Source organism: Antrostomus carolinensis, unplaced genomic scaffold (genome assembly GCF_000700745.2).
Source record: "Antrostomus carolinensis isolate BGI_N321 unplaced genomic scaffold, ASM70074v2 scaffold22228, whole genome shotgun sequence".
In the NCBI taxonomy this organism is placed as follows: domain Eukaryota; kingdom Metazoa; phylum Chordata; class Aves; order Caprimulgiformes; family Caprimulgidae; genus Antrostomus; species Antrostomus carolinensis.
The window spans coordinates 14,395-32,575 of NW_010331203.1; the positions used below are offsets into that span (position 1 = coordinate 14,395).

At 36.6% G+C, this 18,181-nt stretch overlaps 1 protein-coding gene across 1 annotated transcript in view; it reads left to right on the top strand.

The window, feature by feature from the left end:
• Positions 1–17,916, top strand: part of LOC104528992 (A disintegrin and metalloproteinase with thrombospondin motifs 6) — a gene marked incomplete at both ends in the record, with an annotated part of 26,280 nt that extends 8,364 nt beyond the window's left edge. The window contains 6 exons of the mRNA XM_010173157.1: positions 5,778–5,880; positions 7,029–7,162; positions 9,081–9,204; positions 11,035–11,115; positions 15,915–16,078; positions 17,778–17,916. Of these exons, the coding sequence (XP_010171459.1) occupies positions 5,778–5,880; positions 7,029–7,162; positions 9,081–9,204; positions 11,035–11,115; positions 15,915–16,078; positions 17,778–17,916 (745 nt within the window). The remainder of the gene's footprint in view (positions 1–5,777; positions 5,881–7,028; positions 7,163–9,080; positions 9,205–11,034; positions 11,116–15,914; positions 16,079–17,777) is intronic.
• Positions 17,917–18,181: the final 265 nt, after the last annotated feature.

The following is an 18,181-nucleotide window of genomic DNA, read 5'->3' on the forward strand; positions in this document are numbered from 1 at the left end:
CCTCTATGAGAACTTGTGTTCATTTTTCTTACAGGATTGTCAGTATTTAGTCTGTCTTGGTCTGTAATGCCCAAATCCCTTTCTTAAAAGCTGCTGTTTAGGAAGTCATTCATCAGCTTATGCTTGCACAGTTGATTGTTCCTACTCAAGCATCCATTGCTTTATTTCAAACTACTGCTTCAATTTATCAAAATCTTCTCTAGGTCCTAAAAACAAATCTTGAACAATTGCAGACTTGGGACAGGCAATTCGGAAATGCCATTCTTACAATTCGATGTGAAATATTTTTTTTAGCATATTTTTTGGGTGTGGTTTTCCAGTGCATAAACGTATTGGTACTTACAGAAGTTTAAAGTTACTGCCTTAATAGTTTTGACGATTGTAGTCTATTTCTTTTATAGTAATATTTAGGGTTTTACATAAGTAAGAACTGCTGAGACTAGTAGATTTTGTTTCAAGATTTATGATAGTCCTTAGTGCTTGACATTTTTAATGGAATGGTATGTTTGATTAATGTAAGCATTAAGAGCATGCAAATCTGTCATTGTTTTTATGAAAAATGTGTTGTTGTACATCTCTTCTGTTGAATTTTATTTTGCAGTGTCAACAGTCAGTGCCCATCTGTAATTTTCAGTGTAGCACTCCCTAAAGCTCCTACTATTCATAAACCAAAAAAACTTCATTTTGCCTTCATTTTTCTTTCAGAGATGAGTTAGTTCTGTTGCCCTTTCTTTTGACCATTTTAATTCTTTGGAAACAGCGCACACACTCCTACTAAGCTTATTTCTCATCAAACACTTCCAAAACCATATATGACTTCTTAATTCAAAAGGCATCTGCTAATGGAAACATTGAGATCAGCAGAAAAGAACATTAGCTAATGAGTTCTGGAAACAAAAGGGTTGTAGAAGGAACGCACTCATCAGAAACTTATTTTCTACCACCAACCACACTATAACAAAAATACATATATTTTTCCAGCCAAAGTGTTTTTAATCTTAAAAAAATCAGTTAAAGTAACTCACTGTCTGATTTTAAATATATATAGGGTGTAAAGCTTAATTTGATATACATCTAATGCTGTAAAAGCTTCCTAATTTTTTAGATACAGTAAGAAACATGTTTTGGTTACAAGTTCTGTGAGTGTTTTATCAATATAAAACTATACATAACCTTTAAAAGATTCTTGTTCTTCAGTCTTTTCTCTTAATAGAATGTAGGCAAATGATTTTTGTTGGTTCCTTCCATTATGCATAAATTGTCAGACACTGTTTGTTGCTTTAATAATTTTAATATTTTCAAGCCTCTAAAATAGACTCATGTGAGGAGCTACATCTTGGAACGGTACCTGAGTTTCAACTGTCACCCTTCTGGCTGTGTTTGTCATCTTCTGTGATGTGTAGTATAGCGCTTTGTTCATAGGAAACACAGTGAGTTCAATTACTGAAGTCTGCCCGACTTTAAGCAACAAGATAAACAGATTTCTGTGAGATAAGATGTTTGGTGTCATGCCAATGTTGGTTTGAAAATTTGTTGACATTCTTTAGATTATTTATTTTTGCTTCTGTCTTAACATTTTTATGTTCTTAATAAAGTCAATCTTTTTTTTTTTTTTTAACTCAGAATTTTAATTATTTAATAATCTTCTCCAGACCTTCTTCAGACCTGATTTTAAGGTCTTACACATTTGTCAGATTCCTAGCTCATGATTTGCGGTCTCCTAAAACAGTATTTGGAAACACAAACAGCCTGTTGCTTGGCAAGAGTTATCCATGTACTGTAACTGCATGAAAAAAGTGAAATATCTTACCCAATAAAGAGAAGCAGTTATCACACATTTACTTTGAGAAGAGAGTACATACAGAGACAATGCCAAGGAGCTGACATTTTGTAAATGCATGTTGTAACTTCCCTTGCAGTAAAGTGTTTGCATTTCTATACTTATGATTTTCATACCTGAGAATCATAAAATACCAGGTTGGAAGGGACTTCAGGGATCATGTGATTCAACTGTTCTGTGCAAAAGCACAGTCCAGACAAAATGGCCCAGCACCTTGTCCAGCTGAATCTTAAATTTTGTGTCCAGTGTTGGGGAATCCTCCACTTCCCTGGGGAGATTATTTCAATGGCTGATTGTTCTCATTGTGAAAAATTTTCCTCTTGCACAATCGAAATCTTCCCAGGAGTAACTTGTACTCATTACCCCTTGTCTTTTTCCTGGTAAAAAGGGAGTCTTCATCTTTGTAGCCACCCTTTAAATACTGGAGCATGGAGATAAGATCTCCTCTAAGCTGAGGAGGAGGAGGGTTTTTTTTTTCCCAAGGCTGAACAAACCCGGTTCTCTCAGCCTTTCCTCATATGGCAGGCTTCGCAGTCCTTTGACCATCTCTGTGGTCCTTCTCTGCACCCTCTCCAACCTGTCCACATCTTTTTTGTATAGCGGGGACCAAAACTGAACACAGTATCCCAGGTATGACCTGACAAGTGTTGAGTAAAGTGGGATAATGATTATCTGTGCTGGTGATGTCCTTGTTGATGCCACCCAGCATCCTGTTGGCTTTCTTTGCTACAGCAGCACACTGTTCAGAGTGTTGCAGGTTTCAGGCTATCATTTGGTAACTGCAGTCTTGAGGACTGCCTGAAAACTTTACTGAACCCACGTGAAAGCTGGATTAGGACAAAGAGATTTGGACAAAGAGCAAGGTCCTGAGATGAGGGGTAGCACTTCTCAGTATTCACTGAGAGGACTTAGCCACTAAGATGGAAACTTATTTTATTGCAAAGGTCACCAAATGTACCTACGGATTGATGGATTTGCATTGTTAGAGCCAAAGGCACAAAGTTATGTAAAACCTTTGATATCATTGGTATATTATTTTGTGAAATTAATTTAACAGCACTCGCAGTATAGGAAACCAGGATTTAATCTCCAGGACTACCAAGACCAGATAAACATCAAGAAAGCAGGAACATTGTATGAGGGGCTTTACTGCTCCCAGGTATTCCCAGCCTTGTCTGCTATTGTTGTCAGCAGTGAGATTGCAGGATATGCATACTTGTGTGTAGCTGGTTTTCTGTCAGAGTGCCAGAGCTGTGTTCAAGAAGAAAAGTGGATACAAACTAATTTTAGCAGTTTGAATTGTGGCAAAACCTGAATTGGTATGTAATAGGGTAAATGAAAGGCTTTGCTTTGCTTTCAAGGGGACCTTTAGACATCATCTCATACAGACCCTCTTGCTTAAACCTCAGACAGGTTGCCCAGGACTGTGTCCAGATGGCTTTTGAATAACTACAAGGAGGGTGATTCAACCACCTCTTTGGGCAATCTGCACAAGTGTTCCGTCACCCCAACAGTACAAAAATGTTCTGTGATGTTCAGGAGGAACCTATTTATACCTTCTCTTCAAATATTTGTACCTATTTATGCAATTTTCCCCCCCAAACCCTCTCCATGCTGAACAGTCCCATCTGTCAGCCTCTCCTCATAAGAGAGATGCTCCAGGCCCTTCGTGGCCCTTTGTTGGACTCTCTCCAGTATGGCCATGTCTGTCTTGTACTGAGGAGCCCAGAACTGAACACAGTACTGTAGATGTGACCTCGGGAGTGCTGAGTAGAAGGGAAGGATCACCTCCCTGGACTTGCTGTTGACAGTTATATTGCAGCCCAGGATACCATTAGCTGCCTTTTGCCACAAGAGCACATTGCTGGCTGGTGTGCAACTTGATGTCCACCAGGGCCCCCAAGGCCTTTTCTGCAAAGCTCCTTTCCAGCTGTTTGGGCCCAAGGAGGTAGTGGGGCACGGGGTTATTCCTTCCCAGGTGCAGGACTTCGTATTTCTCGTAGTTGAACTTAATGAGGTTCCTGTGGGCCCATTTTTCCAGCATGTCAGGGTCGCTCTGGACAGCAGCACAACCCTCTAGCATATCAACCACTCCTCCCTGCTCTGTGTTATCAGCAAACTTGTTGAGGTTATACTCTTCCTCATTAGCCAGTGATAATTTATGAAGTGATATTGTTGCCTCAAAATACATCCAAGATCACTGTCAAACAAGAGAAGTAGGATTACACTCAAAGATCAGTTTATAATTTTTTTAGGAGTATAAATATGGAAGTCTTGATCCTTCTTTACTAATCTTCATACTTTATTGTTTTGTCCTAGTATAACTATTGAGAAAAAGGTTTTAACTGGGGGGAGGTGATTTAATTAACTTGTAAGGGGAACTTGGTGCATTTAAAATACTAGCCATGTAAGTTATTACCTAAGCAATTGAAACTGAAGAATAGGCTGTGGTGACCAGTATCAGAGAGATTCGGATTCAGGCTTTGAGATCGGTCAAGACTGATTCTTCTATTGCTTGGAGAATATGATGCAGAGAAGCAAATTTAATTTTTGTTACTATTTAAAATTCTTATTTTATTTACATAGTTATTTTTCATTCTCGCTGTCATTATCTGAAGGATTACTGAATTAAATTAGTTGTACTACTTTTTTTTTTCCACCAGTAAATGTATTACATTAAGAATGTATTTTTAATTAGAGGGCTGTAATAGTGATTTATAGAGAAATTTTAAAATTTATTGAACAATATCTAGTGTTCAGTGGTTTAATTTATATTGCAACAGCTTCAAAATTGGAGAAAAATTTTCTAGTTTCTGAATCATATTACAATGGGCTGGTTGTTATAAGAGCCTGATTAATATATACTGAGAATCATATTTGTGTTGTGCAGTAAATTTTCATCATCCATGTTTATAGAGACCATTTAACTTGAATGCATTACAGATTTCTTAACAGTGCTAACTGGTACACAGGAAGTCAAGTAAAACTGCCAAAAAATTAACTCTTCATAATATAGTAATGTTTGTTAACACCTCGGACTTCTGTGAAACAAATTATTTCCTCTTTCTGTCTAAAAATGATTTTATTGTGTATTTCAAGTACTTTGTCTGATGAAGCTTGCCATTTCATCAGGTACTTGAACATTTATGACAATGTTTAATGTGCCATCTAAGTCCTGGATGATCTCAAGATTAGTTGTCATTATTATTTTGAGCCTGCTGATGAAAAATGTGAGAAGTAGCAAAGAATTCTGTTTCTTCTATTATTATTTCTGAGACTGATTTCACTTACATGTACCTTTATTCCAACTAAAAAAGATAATTTACAGTTTCGTAATTGGTAATGCAAAGTAATGAAAATTTAAATGAAGCAGTTTTTATTTCTTCATGCCTGGAAACTGGTAAAAATCAGAGCCAAAAATTGTATTTGTTCTCGTTTTCAACCTTAACACAATGCTTTTTGCAAGGCTACAAGTAAGCAGAGATGGTACAGCTCTCTAGAAAGTGTTTTGATTTTTCCCTTGATGTCTTAATGACATGTCTCAGTGGAGCTTCTTAGTACAGTATAACTGAGCCTACAGATCTTACCAAAATGATTTTGTTTTCATTTTTTTCAGCTTTTTTAATATGTGTTTATAAGGAGTTAGCTGATGGATTGATTATGAAGCATACTTGGACATGATTCTTATGGTCCAGTTTAATGGAAACTGTTATGTAACACCTTTGTTTAAGTTACTTCGATTGCTTCATGCCAGCCTGAGGTTGCAAAATAGGCACTTCAGCTGTAAAGCAATAAAGCAACTTTCAGAGTCATAGTCACAAGGTAAAACAGGAAACCACCTCCTAGTCTGTTGCGTGATTATCTTTGCAATATAAGCATATAAGCATGTCCTCTTATGCTGGAAGAAAGTAACCTTTTTTTGTCTTTATTATTTTAGCCATGTCCTTCAGGAGCCCGTGATTTTCGAGAAAAGCAATGTGCAGACTTTGACAATATGCCTTTCCGGGGAAAGTATTATAACTGGAAACCCTACACTGGAGGTAATGATTAGCTTTGGAAAAATGTTATTGTATGTGAAGTCTTCAAAATTATATAAATGTCATATAGAGAGTAATGTGTGTAAATAGAATGTTTTGATAAAGTATAATGAACTAAGTTTGCCAGGCTACTGTTTTTGTCAGTTGCTGAAAATGTTGCAGAAGAGCCATCTCTGTTCTAGTAGAGTTTTGTTTTAGTGTGAAGGGGAGTAACCATCATTGTAGGGGCTCCAATTTAAAAATATGGAACCCTTCTCCACCTGCAGGTGCAAAAGAATTAGCTATTCTATAGGGGATCTGTATGTGACTTTCATGCTACAATGATGGATTCAGTATAAAAAAAATCACAATGTTTTGCTTTTTTAAGGTCAGAATATTAGGAAAAAAAGAAATAAATGAAAGTATTTTTAAGTGTCTTTAAAGACTACTTAAATAGTTGAATTATAAATAATTGCACTGTGCAATAAAAGGGTATTTTTGGGCAGATAAGAGGGTTGTAATTTCTTTTTCTCTTTGAAACAGTTTAATGAAATTTATTTATGCTTCTGTTGTGCAAAGTTCATAGGTTGTCCTTTTATTATTTTGTTTTTTCCTGTTCTAAACCCTGAGTGAAAAACTCCATATTCCCCTTGTGATTTTTATATTTTACTGACTTGAATGGTTTTACTCCTAGTTTTTTAGATTAAAAGCCTAAAAAGGATCATTGTGATCATGTGATCCAAGCTGTAGTGTGTAATTCAATAGAACTGAATTTCTAATTGAAACAGTCTGATCTTGATTTTGATATTCACCCTAATAAACTTCTAGCACTACATTCTTTTGTTATTCTTGTTTTTCAAATGGTCAAGTGGTATCCTTATTGTTTTAAATTGTTCAATAATCATTAGGGTTGTATTAACATAATGGAATCGTTATGGAGCCAGCCAACCTTGCCATATCTTACTATGCGAAATAATCTTTTTTGCAAGAAAGAAGAGTCAAGTAGAGAAATCAATAAAGGGGAGTTAAATAAAGTATATGCATTATATATGTCAGGTATGAGATAAGATTATAAATTTCAGATCTATTTATACATCTATGTTTTTAACTAATTGTTAACTTTTCAAGATTTCTGTTGGGTTTTTTTTTTTTCATTCATTTTTGTTGTCCAGGTGGTGTTAAACCATGTGCATTAAACTGCTTGGCTGAAGGTTATAATTTTTACACTGAACGTGCTCCTGCAGTAATAGATGGGACTCAGTGCAATGCTGATTCACTGGATATCTGTATCAATGGAGAATGCAAGGTTACAAATGTTTTATAAAGTACTTATGGATTACTTTGTTGTGTCTGCTGTCTCCTATATTTAATTATGGTACTTGTTTGTTACTTATATGAAACGACAGGTCAAGTTGTTAATGAAACAGTAAGATTGAGACAAAAAGTTTCATGATGAGAAAGACATTACATAAAATAGACAAATCATTTGAATTTCAGTAGCTTCTCACATTCACAGAATCCTTCATTTGGTCTTCATTTTTCTTGGTTTATGGTTTCTCTTGAAGAACTGATGGAAAGGGCAATGGGAGATGAACAGATTCTTGCACTGTTCCAAGGCCTGTTCCATCATTCCGATTAGAACACCACTCTGGCTGAAAAGCAGTAAATGGGAACATACTAATCTGTTTCTCTCCAAGTAGTTCATCCTGTTGCAAACAATTCTGCTGTTAATGTAATTGAGACATAAAGATGTCACTATTGCTTTGTAGTTCTAGGAAAAAGTGTATAACGATGCAAATATTTACTGTTTACTAAAATTCTGAAACTTTGTAAGATTCCTATAGAACTGCCTTATTAATTATGTACTTAAGTCTAGACATCTAAACAGTGCTTGTGACTCTAAAAATTGTTTGATGTCATTGAAACCACTAAGATAACTAAAGTTTAACCTGATGCTTAAATTCTTTACTAAATTGAGGGCAGAGGGTATATGTTTGTTGAATAACATGATGAGATCAAAAGCATTTGCCATGTATTAGTAAACTAACAACAACAACAAAAAAACCCCATAAGAAATAACGTGTGGAATTCTGGTGTACTTTATACATAAGAAGATTTCAGTAGTTTTGAGAGCTCTTTTAAAACCAATAATCAGACAAAGTCTCAAGTTGAGAATGAGCTATTGGACCTCTGTTTTGATGAATCAGAAGGTCAAAATGCAAGTGGTTAGAATACTGTTTTGTCAGTTATTTAAAGTATTTTAACTTCTGTTATGACCTATGTATTGATGGTAGGTAATATTTCTAGACAGTAAACAAAGTTATGTAACTGCCTCCTTTTTTGTATAAATCCCAGAAAATATTGGTAAGCTGCAATGTTCATTCTGTTTATGTCCTACTTGTTCATTCTCTCTTTTTTTTTTTTTTTTTTAAGGGTCTTGCTGTCTCTGTTTTCATTAGCTTTGTAATAGGGTTGAATCAGTAAGTTATAGGGAGTTAATCATTGTTCACTTACATACATTTTTCAAGTAGATAATCAGAAAAGTAATGTACTTTTTATGATCAGTTATAGACACCTCTTTTTTCCAAAGGGTTTTGAACCCTGTCTATTACAGTGTAATAGACAGGATTCAAATTAGTAATTAGTATTCAAATTAGTAATTCAGCCTTTCACTAAGTTGCATTCTGCAGTCATTCTTACAGTGAAGTAATTTACACTTTACATTCAAACTTATGAAAATACTTTTTCAAGTTTTGTCTGTGAAGCTATAAATAAATACCTTTGTGAACAATAATACTATTTACGCTGCATAAATGTTTAGGAACACACAACAAATGTTTACCTTAACAAAGCAATATAGATGGAACGTATTTAGCTGTTGTAATATTAAATAAAAACATCACTAATAATTTATTGATAACTGTAGTAATTACATTGTTTAAAAACTGCTGTGAGATCCCTTCCTGAAAGTCACAGTAGAAATACAAAATATTTATTAATCGAGAATTTGTAACAACCCAAAATGTGGATTGTTCTCCTGTTTTATTTTCTTTCTCTGCTAAGTGAAAATTGACTTATGGAAACAGCTATGAAAACCAGAGTAGATAAAAAGAAGAACTGAATATCTCAAGCTTGAGAGAAACAATTAAAAAAAAACTGTGAAGGTAGTGGTGCAAGACCATCATCCTGTTAAAATATTTGTTCTTACTCTTACCTATTCTCAGCATGTAGGTTGTGATAATATTTTGGGGTCTGATGCTAAGGAAGATAGATGCCGTGTTTGTGGAGGAGATGGGAGTACATGTGAAGCCATTGAAGGTTTCTTCAATGATTCATTGCCTAGAGGAGGTATGCACATATATGTCCATTCTCTTGCATAATGCATTTAGATAACTCTTTAGCAAATAACAGTACTGCATTGACTTTCATGCTGCTGGTCATTCACTGTGACTCCTTTAGCCTCGTTGTTTCCTTTTCCTGTGTTGGTTTGAATTTATGTCAAATACAACAATGTGTTTCATTACTGAGTACTTAGTTCTCATGGTCTTTAATGCACTTAAAAAGAAGTGGGTGGGGTTATTATTATTTAGTTATGGTGGTATAGTAAGAATAATGTTGTGTATGATTTTAATGTGTACAGTAGAATCTGATATTTAGTCACACATGAAATTTTAGAATAGAAAGAATCCAGATATGTCTCTCAAGTTCATCTTATTAAGAACTCAGGAAATGTATATGGGCAATGGAAAAGGACCTGGTGTGCTGGTGGACAGCAGGCTGGCCATGAGCCAGCAGTGTCCCCTTGGGGCCAGGAAGGACAACAGTGTCCTGGGGTGTATTAAAAAGGGCATAGCCAGCAGGTCAAGGGAGGTTCTCCTCCCCCTCTACTCTGCCCTGGTGAGGCCACATCTGGAATACTGTGTCCAGTTCTGTGCTCCTCAGTTCAAGAGGGACAGGGATCTTCTAGAGAGTCCATTGGAGGACCACAAAGATGATGAGGGGCCTGGAGCATCTGCCTTACGAGGAGAGGCTGAGAGAACTGGGACTCTTCAGCCTGAAGAAGACTGAGGGGGGACCTTATCAATGTCTATAAATATCTGAAATGTGGGGACCAAATGGATGGGGCTGGGCTCTTTTCAGTAGTACCCAGTGACAGGAGAAGGGGCAATGGGCAAAAACTGAAACACCGAAAGTTCCATACAAGCCTAAGGAAAAACTTATTTACTGTGAGGGTGACAGAGCACTGGGACAGGCTGCCCAGAGGGGTTGTGGAGTCTCCTCTGGAGATATTCAAAACCCACCTGAATGCTTTCCAGTGCAACATGGTGTGGGGAACCTGCTTTGGCAGGGGGGTTGGACTAGGTGATCTCCTGAGGTCCCTTCCAACCCCTACGATTCTTTGATTCTGTAATTAGTTTAAAGCTTAGCTCAACAAGACAATATGAGTGTTGCAATCAGTATTATCCGTTTTAGGCTCCCAAATACAGGAAAGGGATTGATGCACTGGAGTGAGTTTAGTTCAGTGAGGGACCATTAAGGTTATTGGGGTCTGGAGCACTTGCCTCTTTGTGAGCCCAGAGAGAACTGGAGCCTGGAGAAGTGGAGGTTTGTGGGACCTAGTATCAACCTTCCAGTACCTCTGAGGAGGTTATGGAGAAAACAGAGCCAGGCTGTTCACAGTGGCGGGTACATGGTGGGAGAAGAGACAGTGACTATAAACTGAAACAAGACAGGTGCTAACCAAATGGAAGGAAGAGCTTTTTCCCCAGGACGACAGTCCAGCAGTGGATCAGGTTGCCCAGAAAGGTGGTACATTTTCCATCTTTGGAGTTTTTCAATGACTCAGCAGGATAAAGCACTGAGTAACTGCGTCTGCTCTCCTAGCTGACCCTGTTTGTAGCAGGAAGTTGGACTAAATGTCTGTCTGAGGTCCTCCTCAACCTGAATTATCCTGAGATCCTGAGATCATTTTTATACATTAACGACTTGTGGTACACTGTTGAAAAGATTATTAGCACTTAAAAAAAGGAATTCCTGACTACATGGTAAGTTCTTGCGATCCCTTTCAAATTTTTGTATGAATTACAAAACATAGTAGTAAATAATTTATTAATGGTTAGTTTCATAACTAATATTGATTAACAGAAATAACAAGTAAAATTTACCTGTGTCTTGTAGGCTATATGGAAGTGATTCAAATTCCAAGAGGTTCTGTGCACATTGAAATAAGAGAAGTGGCGATGTCAAAGAACTACATTGGTAAGAACATGGTTTAAATAGGAGACTGTTATTAAGTCAGAGTTTATGTTGTGATTTGCAGGTACATTTTCTGGTTTGGCCAAACTGTACACATAGTAGAAGCAGCAGAGGGAATTGGTAGCTGTTAATATTAGTTTGTGATCAGGCAGTTGCAGCAGTTGATAAGGATGTATTCTCTTGAATGAAGCTAATGAAGTACGTCATGTGATTCCTCCTTGTCCACTCAGTGCAAAATCAGGTCAACTTCACTATAGTTATAGTGTCAGACTTGAACTGAAGTGGATGAGGAACATTGAAATGACCTACTGTCCCACTCCAAGGTAGCATCTTCCACATGGGAAGTCTCTAATCTTGGGGGATTATACTGTTTTAAAACATTATTTTATTATTGGAATGATTATTAATCAACAGCCATTGTTACTTAAATGCTAAACATACTGTCTTCTTAATGCAATTTAAAGTATTAATTCCACAGTGTTTCTGTGTTAGTGTGTTGTAGGGACTAGATGCTATCAGCTGTTTTATAGATAAGGAAAACAAGGTGCAGAAAAAAATAGGTGCTTAATTGAGATCATTCAGGAAGCCTGTTGTAAAACACTGAGTTAAATTCAAATTCCCAGGTTATTATTGCTTTATTTAAAGACTGTGTTAAATTTGCTTACTGTGTTTTTAGGACTGATATGTAGAAATCTGGCTTCCTCAAACTCAAGACAACATGCATATCTGAAGGTCTCTGTACCCTGCTTTGTATAGCAGTCAGTTCACAACAGTGAAAGAACACTCATTTCTTAGTCAAAAATAGATCAGAGAGCTGATTAGTTCTACAGCAGACTAACAGATTAACATAACCAAAAGCTATTACCTGTTTAGGCTAAACAGCAGCTGACGAGGCTACTTTTGTCAGTCTGTACTGCATGTAGTTGACATAAATAACACTGACATGCTGGAAAGGATTATGATGTCCAGAAGTGTGGGCTAGAAGGGCAATTACCCTCCTAGGTACATTAATTTCTAAATCAATTATATTGGTAATAATGGTACCTTTTATTGTTGGTACCTTTTCTTTCTGCCTGCTCCCACCCTTCTGTAATTCAGCAGATAATAAATCTACCTCTATTCTGCAGGAATAAAAGCGCCACTACTCCATCAGTAGAGTGCTTATTATTCTTCAGCATCACACTCCCCTTGACCCCCCCACCACATCAAAATATACTGTGGGTAAGGTTGTTCATATATCCCATACTGACATTTCAAAAAGAGGTGGTGGGAGAGAGGCATACTATGCATCCTATCACGGTTGTTTTCTGCTAAGAACTATTCCATGGCCAGCTAAAAACCAAAACAAAGATGATAACTTTTAGCTACTGCAATTGATTTTGTTACTCCTCTATTTTATAAGCAAAGTGATCTGGAAAAGCATTTAGATTGTCACTGTCTGTATTAAATGAATGAAAAATTGTCTTTAAAATTTTGTCTTAAATAACAAAAAATACAGACAACTTCCTTGGTATTTAATCTGGCCACAGATCTAAAAATGTAAAGTGGTATATAACACTTTTTTTACATGGTTGTCACAATTTCAAGGGATTTCCTGAGTTTCAGGCTCTCTCCTCATTACCTAGCTTCATGCCACAGAAGCCCTGACTACACAAAGGAGGGATTCCTCTCCTTCACTAGTTCCTTGTGTTTCCAGCTTTCAAAGGTGTCATTATATCCTGATGAGAGAGAATCTTACTAAATTGCAGGGGCCATTTCCATTTTGTGATGGGATGTTTTGTTCTGTAAGTGTGAACCACATCACTAGTTTAGGATCACCAGTTTCTGGGGAAAGGAAGGCTTCTAATTTGTCTGCTCCTTTAAAAGAACTATACAAGCACAATGGTAGTTAAAAATGAGTTTGTTATGTTAAAACACATACCTCAAGTGTATTGTTTTATGGATATTTTTTTAGTGGCAGTGTTAACTTCACAGTTCCTTCCCTGTCTTTATGGATTTCCCTCTGGTGTTCCAGGACAGCTGTTTGTGTGACCACACCATGAACCAGATTAAAAAACCTGATTCATCTCAAAATAACCATTTACACATATTACTGTATTTTGTTTTATGTGCACTGCTGCCAAATACATGAACACTGTATAAGAAACCAATTTCTTCATTTGGAAGGAGAAAAAAAGAAAAGAATAAATCTCTCTTCCTCTGTAGCTGTCACACTGGCTTCAAAATTTCTTCTTAGTTAATCTCAGTTAGCAGACTTTAACTTGCAACGAACATCGCATGGTTCCTTAAACTAAGATCCAGTTCTTTTGCAAGCCATGGCCTCGAATACAGGCTACAGTTAGACATTTGGCAATTCAGTTAGCTCAGTCAGGACCTGTCCTCCTTCCCCCTCTCTCTGGCTGGTCATTTCTGCACCAATATCACTCCTAGTGTTGTGATAGCAAAACCAAGCACATTTCTGCAGCTGCACGAATAGTTCAGTATTTTAATTATCTGTCCAACAAATAACCCAGCAACAACAAAATTACTGTTTTCAGACCTGCTGGAAAACTGTGTGTTTGGTAATGCTGTTATCTTCCCTTAAATGGCTTGATCCAGGGTGACATCTGCCCTTATGTTCCCCTTATGCAACAGGGTGTTCTGTGCTAGTTTTCTGTGGGTTTCCTGCATTCTCAGGTTCTCATAAATGATTTGATTAGGACATTAACTTGTTCCTTCTCTCTCATATGCTAGTAGCATTATGACTCTGCATCATCATTGTCATGTAATCCTGTTACTGGATTGCTATTCACAATTCTGTGGCCTTCACCTGTGCATGACAGCTGACCTTAGGTAAATCTATTTACAGAATGCAAAAGCTTTTTCCTTTGACAGTCAGGTAAAACCAAACTGCTTTACTTCTGGATATACATTAGTTTAAGTGTATATAGCATACATACAATTGGTAGCATATAATTTCAGAATTATTATGTAAATATGTATGAGCACATTTGTTCTCTTGTGCTCATTTATATGTTTCATTTGTTGTTGTTCTTATGTCCAGATTATATAAATAGAGGATACACTTTATTGTTTGCTCTTAGTAGATACTAGACATACTGACAAGAAAATGTTAGGGATTGAGTGGCACAGTAATAGAGACTGTAATATGTCTTGGTAGCTTTGGGAGACCCTGTGACTTTCTTTTAATTAAGCTAGATTTTGTAAAAGCAGGATGGATAGAAATTTTGGCTATGGGGAAATAGGACCACTGATTAAAAAAATACTGATGTTCAGTTGTAACAGTTATTTCATATACATAGGTAAATAGTGCAGTACTGTACCTTTCTTTTAGTACAGTACTGCTTGCAATTTGTCTTGTTCCTCTGTACTCACTTTTTTTACCATCTCCTTCTTGTACTACAAAACCTATACAGTTAATAAGGAATCTGAATTACTTTGAGAATTCCAGAGAAGTGACTGTATCAGAGCTAATTTCTTCACTTAAAGCACAGGGGTGTTTCCAAAGTAAATTCAAGGAAGTCAGTGGAGTAAGATTTGTGCTAAGACATTCCTTTTCAAACCTTATGGTGCTGTTGGAAATGGTTACTAATCCTTGCTGAATGTGGCTGTCACCAACAGAACATTACTGCCTCTGGCTGTCACCAACAGAACATTACTGTCTCTCCAGCTCTCTGCTGCTCATATGAATGCTCTCTGATCTGTTTTAGAAAATTTGAGCATCATTGAAACATTTTCCGTAACTGTTTAAGGTAAAACATCTGTCCACACAGATGTGGTTGATCGTAAGTTTTCTTATTCCTTACAATTGTGTAGTCAGTTTGTTCCCTATCTAGTAAGGTCAGTTATTTGTCTCAAAAAAAACCAAAAAACAAAAGACATGGCAGTTTCATCATATATTTCCAGCCATCATTTTGCCTTTAAGAACATGTTTTATTTAAAGTAAATATGAATGCTGAAGAAGTAAATATCTAATTGACAGACTATTCACCTTATAAGTCAAGAAGTCAGTATCTCATCAACAGAATATTCATCTTAAGATACAAAGTCAGTTTCATATTTCAAAACTTAATCTAATGTTCTTGATAAAATATAAAATATAAATCCCTAAATGGTATGTGCTTGTCCAGCCTAATTGGTTGGTTAGCAAAGATGTTTATGGTTTTGTCTACAGTACTTTTAGTTTAAGGCTGTGAATTTGGAATAATAAAATATTTTATCAGATTAAGTAACTAGTATTTGGGTTCATAATAGAAATATCTTGTATTTAGGCTTTAAGAAGAAAAAAATCCCAACCAAACAATGGACAAAGGCTACGAAGTAAGAGGTGGTTGGCACCATATGTCAGACTCGATATTCCTTCTCTTTTTTTTCTCCAGTCATTACCTGAGATACCTATCCCATGCCCCAACTTCTTAATCTAAAGATCAGATTGATAATGGATTATACATTTGAGACCTACACATATCTGACTTAGAACAGCATACATTGCACATGGGCTCAGTTTTAAAGCTGAAGATGCATTGCAAGTTGTGTCAGGCATTCTGTTTCGTTCATATAACATCTACGTGTTGAAATCTGCAAAGTATACCTGCACATTGAAGGCTGTTGCAGAGACAATACTGTCAAACTGCATGAGGGATATTTTGACTAGGGCTAACCAATAGGCTTTCAGTTGCTTGAAAAAACAGTGATACTGAGCTGAAGCTCACATACTTTTAACATGAGTAGATTAATTTGCAATGGCTTCTCCATTACAAATGCTGCTTCCAATTTTTAGGTGGCTTGTATTTTTTTTTAAGCTTTAAAATCTGAAGAGGATGACTACTATATTAATGGTGCCTGGACTATTGACTGGCCAAGAAAGTTTGATGTTGCTGGAACAGCTTTCCATTACAAGAGACCAACAGATGAACCAGAGTCTTTGGAAGCACTAGGCCCTACTTCAGAAAATCTCATAGTCATGGTAAAGTTATAATTAATATATTTCTGAAATTTGAAATATGTATTTGTGTTCTGAGAAAAGACAAGGCCATGAATGAAATCAAAATAGGTTGTGTTTTCAAAGAGTATACAGCTTACCTAGCTGAGACTTTGCGTTTGTGTTTTAACACAACTTTCTTATCTTTCAAAATTGACTGACAAATGTAGTGATGAAACAGGGATAAAGTTAGAAGAGCCCCAGGAAATCTCACAGAAAATGTCCCAACTCTGTTACATGTGGCTCAGAATAATGGTAGCTGAAATCATAAATGGGGTGTATGTTGTGTCTCTGTGTACTGCTGGTACATGGAAATGTTGAGGTGCAGCATGACAGTTCCTGACAGTTCTGTAGATGCCAGTGGTTTTAAGCCTGGACTGTGAAGTAGCCACAGCACATTTGACCTGTGTCAAAATATATTGCTGTGACATACATTGTTCTGATCAGATTCTACAAAATATGAGAATGTAACAGAAGATGTGAGCAGGATCCTGATACCCTGTCTCTGACAGAAGGCAATAGTGAGCCTACTGTTGAGCTGTGTTGAGGAAGAGTATAAAAACAAGGTGATACTTGCCCAGTATATTCTATCAGCTGCCATATTTGCAGTTCAGGAATTGCTTGAGCCAGATGGGGTATTTTTGGGTATAGGATGATTGTTGTCTGCATATTCACATTTTAGGCAACATTTTAAAACTCCCAAATCCTGTTTTTTCTGCTGTAGGTATAGATAAGCTAGATAGTCCATATGGAATGAGTTACACAATGATTATAGTGCCCTTTCTCACCAGTCAGTGCCACTGACTTTCTTACCAAAAGTTCTCTGCTCTTTTGTCCAATGGAGATAGGCAGATAGGTCTCCAAAATATCACAGAAGGTAGAAGGGGATGAGAAGTTGCTCTAGGATGTGTCAGATTGCTGCATCTAATTTGATATTAGCAACAGAAAGAAAAAGTTTGATAGAGAGTCAAGGGCTAGTGTTGGACAGGTGGTATGTGGAAGTGCAGTTCAACAGTGAAAGCAGAAAAAAACTCCTGGTGATTGTTGCACTTCTGTCTCTATCACCTGCAGTGATACAGCTGCAGCGAGTTTTGATACTCCTTTAAAGGAATCACAGGTGTGATTCCACCAAGGTAATGTTGTTGGCTGTTGCATTAGGGGAAAACAATGACATCAGCAACAGTCTGTTGCTGTTACTATTATTACTACTGTTATAGTCACTAGAAGTGCAAACAAGGGCAGAGCTATGTTCATAACTGTTTTGTGGGTAGCTCCTCACAAGATGTCAGTGAGGACTGCTGCATGTTTGCACAGTTATGTCCTTAATAAACTTTGACTTCACATAATTATTCAGCTGTCAAATTAATTTCCCATTAATACATTAATTTTATGAATACTGGCTTTTTAAAACAATTATGTCAAGAGTAAAGAACTGATGGAACTTGAAAAGCTGTGTTAAGGGGGAGAAAAAAGACAAAGCTCATCTTAGACAATAATAATTTTATTTTATATATGTTTTAAAAGTTTGTCCAGATTCTTTTGGGAATACGTAAAAGAACTACTATGGCTTCTTTTATTACTTTTTTCCCTTCCGCAGGACATAACACATACCTAGATTAAATGTCACTGTAGTTGCCCTTTGCTTGCCTGTTTTAATGGTATAACCAGTTGTTTTCAACTACAGATTCTGCTACAGGAACAAAATTTGGGTATAAGGTATAAATTCAATGTTCCCATCTCTCGCACTGGCAGTGGAGACAATGAAGTTGGCTTTGCATGGAATCATCTGCCTTGGTCAGAATGTTCTGCCACTTGTGCTGGAGGTAAGACACCAGGCAGTCAAGCTACAGGGTAAACAAATTGCAAGATACGCTTTACTGCATGATTATTTAGGTAACTAATTGAAAACATTTATTTCAGACATGCTTCGAACCTCAGTTTAGTGAAAGAACATTTATTTTATCGCAATGGATTTTGTTGTTTTTGAGCACATTTAATATGTTCAGATGTTTTTGTTAAATACAGTTTATCTTGGCACAGTGTCTCTCTCTCCTGATGGTTCTTCTGAGATTCTCATGAAGCTGGTAT